Below are 10,197 nucleotides of genomic sequence, written 5' to 3'. Positions count from 1 at the left end.
GGGGGGCTGGGGGATGTTCCAGGGCCCCCTAGAGAGTTCCAGAAGGCTTGGCCAGGGGCGGAGAGACCCTGGAACGAGGATAAAAGCCATACCCCTGAACGGGTTTGGCGGTCCTCGTCCACCTGAAGCTCTGAAGAAGTCTCTGAGCGCTACCCTGAAGACCCTGAAGACCCTGAAGCGAAGAGCCCTGTGACCCTGGCTAGGGTCGGGTTCAGAGATAACCAGTGTAGGGTTAGCGCTAGAATCAGAGTAAGGGCACCGTAGTGTGGAGGGACTGCCTCCTGAGGTTATCGGCTGTGAGGGGTCGTCACCCCTCTGTGCTGTGGTTCCCTTGTTGAATAAACGTGTTGCCTCCAGCGAACCGTCTCGCCTCGTCTTGGACCCACTGCACGTGTCACCTGTGGTAATGAAACCTCTTGTCGCGAAAAATTAGCGGCGTGCGAAAGTGAAAGATGTTAACGAAGTAATAATAAATGTTCATTTAAAGCTTTCGTGACTGCGAGGAATTCATGTTCTTGGTTCTTTCGGTAAAGTCACCACCACGTAGAAGGGAAACAATCAAATAATAAAAATATAAAACAATAAAATTATCACGACGTTTCGACTGCAACACGAGAAGCAATCGTCGTCAGGTGTGAAAACCACAGCAAGAAATTTTGAAAAAAGTGGCGGGCTTTTTTAACGTTAGCACCACGGAGAGCGATTTAACAGTTTGTTCAGATGGACAAGTCCATCTATGTTCGGAATAGAGGTGGGGGGAGATGAAAATAATGGAATGCGGTCTGAAAGCCACCGTAAGCGTGAACAATCAATTAAGACCCGAAATGGTTTATCAAATCCTTCCAATGATTGCTAAGCCACAATTTCTTCCTCTCGGTTGAAATTGTCTCTGTGTATATGTGGATGGCCTCATGAACGAATCTCTCATGGTAGCCAGATGGATTGCAAAGAACCTCTGTCTTGGAGAAGTCAATGTCATGTGAGCCTACTGAATTATAACAGTGATCTGCCACGGCCGAGGTGTTGGTCCTACCGTGTTTTAGGTCTGCATTCTGTTCACGAATGAGGTCCAAGACATGTAATTTGGTTTCTCCAATGTAACTACTACCACAGAGGCAACTTAATTTGTAGACGCCAGGGTACTGTATGTCCGGAATCACATCTTTTACAGACGGGACCAGATCACGGATTTTATGTAATGTGTTGAATCGGACCTGGATCTTGTGTTTATTCAAGATTTTGGAGATTTTTTTGTGATCCCCGCAATGTAGGGCAAAGTGATGGTTTTAAAATGCTCCTCAAGAGGGTCCTTCTTCATGGTTGGAGTAATAGCTTTGCGGATTGTAAGAGCTTGTGTACGTGCTTGAGTTCACTGGCTATGTGTTCCTGGTCGGATATGCATTGGGCTCTATGGTGCAGAATCTTGATGAGGGAATTCTTCTGGGATGGATGGTGGTGGGAATCCGGTTTCAGATAAGCATCCGTATGGGTAGCTTTCCCGTAGACAGAGTGGCTCATTGAACCATCAATTGTTTTTACCAATTCCACTTTACAGTAAAATTGTAGACACGGCACAATATATACTTCTGAATCTTTATTTTTACCAACATTTTAAAAAATATTCTCCGTTAAGGCAAAATTCTGAAATATTGGATTTTTTACAAAGCCTTGTGAATTCACCTTGTATCTGAACAAGTTAAATATGTGCAAATATTTTTTTTCAAACGTATAAATAACAGACATTGCTTACAAATATCAGCTCTATGTTTTCAAGTAAATACATTTTGGGTAGTGAATAAATTATAGTCTAAATAAGCTACACATGACGAATTGTAGGCAATTATAGTTATAATCAAATACATTTTTAAACAATCACGTGGTCCCTGTATTCGCCGTTAGAGACAAAATCTGCTTGAAAACAGTTTATCAACATATATGAATACATTGATTCGAATAAGCAGAGTTAATTTCCTATTAATGGCACGCCGGTTATGTGTCAGTTTTCGATATCAACATCACCTTATAAAAGAATAACATTTAAAATACGCACAGACAAGTATTCATTCGTAATTATTGACAGGCATATTAACAAAATTTAATTACTGCAGTGAAATATACTGCATCAGGTTACATCATATTAACAAGAAGCTATTTTTAAAATATGCACCGCCTGCTTAACAGTGTATGTACAACGTACTATTGTAGTGTCATTCAAAAGTAGGCCATTGCATGCTGGCATCTGGGTCAAAATGTAGCAAATTATAAACATTAGCTACAAATATTAGATAACGGAGTTTAGATCGCAACACAAGCAATTGTTATCAGGTGAGACAACCACAGCAGCAAGACGACAAAACTGCTGAAGTAGGCACCTACTACTTCAGCAGTTTTGTCTTCTTGCTGCTGTGGTTGTCCCACCTGATGACGATTGTTCGTGTTGTGATCTAAACGCCGTGATCTGTTATGTTTCTACCCACGTGATGACTCTACCGAAATAACTAGACAGTGTGGATTCCTGCAGTCACAAAAGCTTCGAATCAAGATTGCCTACAAACTACACAACCGAGATGACGCATCAATCATCGCCCCCTACTGACAGGCTCTTGTCCACATGCAGGCCGGTGCAGGGCCACCACCCTGTGCCACACAGGGGCAGCTGCTACTTGGGGATGCTCTTCGAGTGTCTCAGACGAAACACGAAACTCCGAGTTGCCGAGGCAATTAAACAAGCAACGCGTAAAAGCAATTATTATGAGAACATTGAGAATGCTTGGGAGCTTATTGGCTCTCGCTCCTGGTGAGAGATTGACCCAACCCACAGGTCCACAAAGACTGGCCGCTCTTACTCTGCAGGTTGAACCTAGGAGCTGAGTGTTCAACTTCACATTCTTGTCATTAAAGGATTGTGACAAAGGTGCATCTATTGTAGCGACATCGTCTCTGGCTTACACATCTACCGGGTCTCCACTTGACTTTGTATTGTCTCGGAAGTCCACCCACACCTCCACTTCCACAAACTGCTGGGAGTTGCCTCGCTCTGCCTCAGTCAGAATTCTCCTCCTGCTTCACGTTGCCTCCATTTATGTGAAGGTCCAATTTTGGAGTTGAATCTTCATCTTCACATTTTACCTTCACTTCTTCGCTCTTCACCATCACTTCTTCACATTTCACCTTCACTTTTTCGCTCTTCACCATCACTTCTTCCCTCTTCACCATCACCTCTTCATATTTCACCTCGATACCTTTAAAAGTGTCCAAGCTGGGATTTTCTTCCGGTTCTTGTTTCATGAGGGATGGGCTCATTGCGGCACTTTGACTTACACAAGCTGATTTCAGACTCCACTCCTTGTGGATCTTCAGATGCTTCCGTGTTCTCTGGTGTACTTGAAGATGTGGTTGCTGTGAAAACGCCTTCCTGCACAGAGTGCACCTGAAGGGTTTCTCTCCCGTGTGTGTTCTCTGGTGTGTTACAAGAGTAGATGAACGTGCAAACGCCTTCCCACACACACTGCACTTGAAGGGTTTCTCTCCTGTGTGTGTTCTCTGGTGTATTTTAAGAGCAGATGACCGTGCAAATGCCTTGTTACACACACTGCACTTGAAGGGTTTCTCTCCTGTGTGTGTTCTCTGGTGTGTTACAAGAGCAGATGACTGTGCAAACGCCTTCCCACACACACTGCACTTGAAGGGTTTCTCTCCCGTGTGTGTTCTCTGGTGTTCTACAAGAACAGATGACTGTGTAAATGCCTTCCCACAAACACTGCACTTGAAGGGTTTCTCTCCCGTGTGTGTTCTCTGGTGTGTTCCAAGAGTAGATGAATGTGCAAACACCTTCCCACACACAGTGCACTTGAAGGGTTTCTCTCCTGTGTGTGTTCTCTGGTGTTCTACAAGAGTAAATGAACGTGCAAATGCCTCCCCACACACACTGCACTTGAAGGGTTTCTCTCCTGTGTGAGTTCTCTGGTGCCGTGTGAAATCTCCAGTACGATCCGTGCTGTATGCACGCTGGTCGCATTGTTGCCTTGTCCTACCGAGCTGCTGTGCTGACTGCCTTTGCTCCATCAGACCAGCGTCAGCTGCAGACAGAAAAAAATAATATCCATACCATCTACACGACAGTATCGAGGCACAGAGGAATGCATATAAAGTCACATGTGACTTACACGTCTATATTCATATATTCATGATGTAGTGAAAAAGTGTCCCAAATTCATCACAGGGCTGTTATGGCACACAATGAGAGGGCAAATGGTTATAAACATGCCTGGAAGCCCTCGTATCTTCAAAATGAATGATCACCAAAAACTCCGAGCACACAATTTCGGCTGTCTGGCTACAAAAGGAATATTTATGAGAGCTATATTCAGCTGACATAGCAAAGGGTGTTGAAAAAAATATTATTTGTGTTAGGCAGAGGTGTCAATCCAGGCTCAGATGTCCTTGAATGCTGGGATGAACAGTTCCGACTTCAGCTGAATGTGTGTGTGCTGTTAACTTCTTGTTTCCATTATTATAAAGCGTTCCAGAGGAAAACAAAAGTAAACTATTGTTATGATATAACCTCCGTGTTCAACAGAGTCAATAGACGTTACTGCAAACACAAACTGTACACTGTCACTGGGTAAACAGGCGGTGGCGTGTCTAGAATCATGCCTGGCCACCTTCATCTGCTCAGTACGTACACACTGTGTGTATACACTGTGTACGTACACGTACACACTGTGTGTGTACGTGTACGTACACTGTGTGTGTGTGGGTAGTGGGGGGCAAAGTCGGTGCATTGGCCAGTCATCTGAGTCAGTCGACCCATGGCATCTTATCAATTTATTTAAAAAAATTGTATCTTTTTATTTTTTTAATATTTTATTTTGTACATTTTTTGTTTTCTATCTACGTGACTTTACCGAAAGAACCAGGAATATGGTAGCACATTCTCTATTTGTTGCAGAGGTTCAAAGTTCAAATCCGACAGGCACACCTGGCTACCCCAGTAACATTCACCACAATATGCGCTGTCTGCTTCACAGCGGATGTAAAACAGAGTATTGTGTCACTCACAACGCACAGGTCATTGCATGTTGATGTCACCGTCAAAATTGTGGTTAATTCCAAAACATTATCCGGAAACTCCACAACGTAGATGACGCGTCAATGATCGCCCCCTACTGACAGACTCATGCCACGTGCAGGCCGGTGCAGGGCCACCTTGTGCCACACAGGGGCAGCTGCCACTTAGGGGGCACCCTTCGATTGTTTGAGTTGAGTTTTGATACGAAACACCGAGTTGCTGAGGCAATTAGGCAAGTGACTTATGAGTGCAAATATGTTGTTTATAACGTAGTGAATGCTTGGGAGCTTAATTGTCCCTCGCTCCTGCTCACAGATTTACCCAGCCCACAGATCTTACATATGAAAAGCTAATGGTCAGTGAGGTCAGCAGCACTGTAGGTTCTGATGTCAAGGACATGGGCCTGCATTCGCTGGTCCACTGCTATATAGTCCAGCGGATGTTCTTGCTTGGACCCGGCGTGAATCCACGATGTTGTCTGGATGCACAGATGCCAGAACAGCGTGTTGGCAATGACAAGCCCACAGGCTGCACAGAAGTCTAACAGCCTCCTACCGTTGTTATTGAGTTGATCTGGCCCATGCCTTCCAATCGCTCCAGACCAGGTGCCAGCATCATGACCAAGTCGGGCATTGAAGTCACCCAACAGGATGACTCTATCCCGAGGGGCCACTTTTAGCTAACACCTGTGACAGGAGGTCATAGAAGGAATCTGAATCCACGGGCTTGCCTCCATCCCTCCACTGATGTTCGTCTTCGGTGGGGGCGTAAGCAGCCACCACCACCACCATTCTCTGCCTCCTGTTGATGGGGAGGCGAGCCCAAAGTAGCCTGGGGCTTACAGCTTCCCACACCTCGCCGCCACCTTCCCACGCCGCCTTCATTCTTTTTTTCAGAATAAGAGCCACTCCTTGTTGTTTGGCAGTCTCCTGCCCCGAGTGGAGGACTCTGCACCCCTCATGATGATTGGAGTCAGAGCCGGTCCACTGGATCTCCTGAATGCCACAGAGATCCAGGCGGTACCGGTCCAGCTCTGTACAGAGTAGCAGCCTCTCCTCCACGTGGCCACTCTCAGTGACTTTTTGCCATTTCTAGAGGAACCCCAAGGGTAAGGATTCAGGCATTGCTCCTCACAATGTTATCGTCTGGCATCACAACTACCAAAAACACACCTGTATTTGAATTGCAAGTAACTTTAATGAACACAACGCAACCCAAACAACTGTTCGTTTGAAAAACATATCCTAAAGAATCGTCACTGGGTGTTGGCTGTGAGCGGGAATCAAACTGGGGTCGTCATGTTTGTAGAGCAGCGCACTAACCGCTAGACTACCGCCACACACGTTACACACACACGGTACACACACACACAGTGTACACACACACGGTACACACACACACAATACACACACACGCACAATACACACACACAGTACACACGCAGGCACAGTACACACACACAGTACACACACACACGCACAGTACACACACATGCACAGTACACACGCACAGTACACACACACGCACAGTACACACACACGGTACACACACACACGACACACGTACAGTACACACACACGCACAGTACACACACACACACAGTACACACACACAGTACACACACACACACACGGTACACACACGTACGCACGGCACGCCCACACTCCTTCAGTCACATGACTAAGGTTGACGCGTCGCCCCGTCTCCCGAGGTGACCTCTTGGCTCTCTCGTCTCTCCTCGACACGTAGATTCATTTCTTACTCTTACCTAGAAACCTCATTGTCTGTCTGTCTCTGTGGACGCAACTTGCGAGGAATTGTACTCACAAACTGTGGGGTTTACATTTCAAATAAAGTGCCCAGATACCACGCGATAAGCCCCGTGGTGAGCCAGTGCTATTCCTATTTCCAATCCGTCAACTTGAAAGTAGTTAAATTAACAATTTATTACTAATCTCCATATATACCAAAGGCAAAGTTGTGAATGTGTGCGTCTGTTCAAAATGTTTAGCGTACTTCCCGACACGCACCAAGCTGGAAATTTGCCATGTGGGTAATTTCCAGACTGTACACCGTGCAAACATAAAAACAGACTTTTGTATATTTTTTTGGGGGGGCGCGCAATAATGTATAAGCATGAAAACACCACGATACATAGGACTTACTTTGATTAGAATCTTGGAATTGATTGTGTACATGTTGAAATTGTTAAATGAGCATTTTGAGCACACTGCTGTTTTAATAAATGTTCATGATTCTGAGAATATAAGTGTAATTCTGAGCATCATAATGACCATATTGGAATTGTCATCATGAATGGGGGTACAATGATTTTTTTATAATAGGAATGCAGTTTTGAGCATGACTATTCATATTTCAGACTCATTTATGACAATAGATTCACGATTAAATTGCGATTTTGTTTTGCTCATCAATCAGGATACTGTTAATGATGTGCATGCCCATATATTGTTGAAATTACTAGAAATGCAAGTTGTGTATACTCTCCAACCCCATTCCTCTACCTACCCATTCCCTTGACGGGCTCCGTGCCCACTTAAACCCATGACGATGGCGGTGATGATTCCACCTCTCGCTGTAACAATCAAAGCACCTCCAACTTCTGAATGCAAAGGTACTGGTTGGTGCAACGCCAAAACACATCGTCAACGCCGCTCCCAAGCCCGCCCTACGTTAGTTACATCGTTAGGATCAACAAAATAAAAAGTTCCACAGAGGAAACTAAAATGACATTAAGCAATCCCCAAAGTGGCACGCGGTCGGCTACACGACTCGGAGAACAGCGTCAGACTTCAAGACTTGCATCGCCATCATCATCATTCTTCCTCTCCACAAGTCATCGCACGTCAATATTCAACAAGCTGCACACACGTGCAAGTCACCTCTCGACCCGCCACCTGCACAGTTAACGCGATCAGACCCGGGGGTCAAATTAAAATTGTGTCGTCTTTGGTGACGTATTACAATCGGTGTAATTTTAATGTACATACAGCAACTGCTGTATGTACATCGAATTATATAATTGACAACGGGGTCCGCTTTTGCGATATCTGCATGGGGTCTTTTAATTATATAGATACGTAGTCAGTTCATTAGTATGGGGTTCCTCTATAAGCAATTGTAAAATGTATTACTTAATAATATGCTTCCAGGCCTCACTTAGCTTGTAGCAGTCAGAGCAGTTAAAATGACTGTACATGTAAAATAAATTTGATTAAAACAATTTAATTTAACGTAGGTATAAAATAAATGTAATTTAAATAAAATAAATGTAATTTATAAAAAAAAGTATTTAAATAAAATAATTTAATTTATGAAAAATTTAATTTAACGTAGGTATAAAATAAAATTAATTTAAATAAAATGTTATTTATTTTAAAAATTAAACGTTGGTATTACATAAAATAAATGCAATTTAAATAAAATAAATTTAATTTATTAAAACATTTAATTTAACGTAGCTATAAAATAAAATAAATTTAAATTAAAAAATGATTTATAAAAAAAAATGTAACGTAGGTATAAAATAAATTTAAATAAAATAAATTTAATTTATTAAAAATGTAATTTAACGTAGGTAGAAAATAAAATTAATTTAAATAAATTTAATTTATTAAAATTTTCAATTTTATTTTACATAGGTATGAAATAAAATAAATTTAAATAAAATTTAATTTATTACAAAATTTAATTTAACGTAGGTATAACATAAAATAAACTTAATTTAAATTATAAAAACTATTCATTTATAAAAAAATACGTAGGTATAAGTTTCAATCAACTTAATTAAAAATTTAAATTAAACTTAACGTGACTTTACCGAAAGACACAAAGAGTGTGGACCCACGTGACATCAAGGCTGTCCTAGTCTAGGCAAGGCCTCAGGGTGTACCGGGCCTTTCACAACAACAGCCGCAGCAGCAACAACAACGGTTCTCTTGAGAAAATGCTTTAAAAAACAAAGTCAACGTACCTTACCTTGACACTCGCGAACTTTAATGATTAAAATAATTAAAACTAAACACTCACACGCACATGGGCGCGCGGCGTTCAGCGTAGGGCATTAAAAATGGTAGCGTCCTTCCCGCGATCTGATTGGTCGCCGCGTGCCAAAGTGGGGAGGGGGGGAGGGCCAGCGATCCGATTGGTCGAGAGGCAAACCTGGGAGCGTCTCGGGCGATGGTGCGCAGCGATTGGTCAACGGTTGTCCTATGCAAATTTTGGTATGCTAATTAATTTTAATCTGTATGCTAATGCGGTACATTTATCCATACTCATTAAGTTTAATGTTTATCCTAAATTAGTTAAAAATGTATGCTCGTTTAGTTAACATTCTATGATAGTATCGTTATATTTTTGTTATGCTATTATAACAGCAGTGCATACTGGCTGTGGTGGTACCTGCTATGATTAAAGCAGGTATACTGACTAGTGGTACCTACTTTCACTACAGCAGGGCATACTGTGGTGGTACCTGCTTTCACTACAACAGTGCATACTGACTGTGGTGGTACCTGCTAAGGTTACAGCAGTGCATACCGCTTTTATGCTTTATCACGTGTCGTGAATGTGATAGTTTCATCCCAGAAATGGTGTCCTTGACCGGCCCAGAGCAGACATTTCACTTTGCCTTAGAACCTGAGGTGGCACAGCATTAGCAATTCCAAGTTCTTTAGGTGACCAATAGCAACGAATAATGTGGCAAGCATTTGAAATGAGTGGGTTATGACGTACTGTACTTCACTCTTATCGACCATTAACATGAGTCTGTGTTACTGGCGTTGTGCTGTCTTGGCTGGTACCAACTTCTTCTTTGACCACGTGGACCACGCGGATGAATGGTCTACGTGAGTCGAGCGACCGATGGAGAAGACCTATGGGGGCACGCGGCGGGAGACTCTCAGGCGAAATCGTGGAAGCCGCGTGACAGAAGCCACGCGTGGAGGATAGATGCATGCTGGCGAGACGTCGTCTTCAGTTTAATTTAAGTTTCACGTGTCAGGTGTAGAGCCCTGTGAGCCGTGCGGCCCTTGACTCGGGTGCAACCGCAACAAAACAAAAACGTGTCCATATTCATGTTGTGGGTCACTGTTGACGATGTGGGT

At 43.1% G+C, this 10,197-nt stretch overlaps 1 protein-coding gene across 1 annotated transcript; it reads right to left on the bottom strand.

Annotated features, from left to right (window-relative positions):
- Positions 1 to 2,910: 2,910 nt before the first annotated feature.
- Positions 2,911 to 9,164, bottom strand: LOC142917323 (uncharacterized). Its single transcript, XM_076061960.1, has 2 exons — positions 9,071 to 9,164; positions 2,911 to 4,079 (listed from the first exon to the last, which is right to left on the bottom strand). Exon 2 carries the CDS (start codon positions 4,063 to 4,065, stop codon positions 3,043 to 3,045), a length of 1,023 nt encoding a protein of 340 aa, XP_075918075.1. The 5' UTR covers positions 4,066 to 4,079; positions 9,071 to 9,164; the 3' UTR covers positions 2,911 to 3,042.
- Between the last annotated feature and the right edge of the window lie 1,033 nt (positions 9,165 to 10,197).

This window comes from Petromyzon marinus, unplaced genomic scaffold (genome assembly GCF_048934315.1).
Source record: "Petromyzon marinus isolate PM22_M1 ecotype Great Lakes invasive population unplaced genomic scaffold, UKy_Petmar_22M1.pri1.0 PM_G_Scaffold_45, whole genome shotgun sequence".
In the NCBI taxonomy this organism is placed as follows: Eukaryota; Metazoa; Chordata; class Hyperoartia; order Petromyzontiformes; family Petromyzontidae; genus Petromyzon; species Petromyzon marinus.
Note: the sequence above shows the minus strand (reverse complement) of the source record. Positions and strands in the feature narration are given on the sequence as shown.

Coding starts and splice junctions, on each gene's coding strand:
- LOC142917323 (XM_076061960.1), bottom strand. CDS start 4,065: ATGGAGCAAAGGCAGTCAGCACAGCAGCTCGGTAGGACAAGGCAACAA.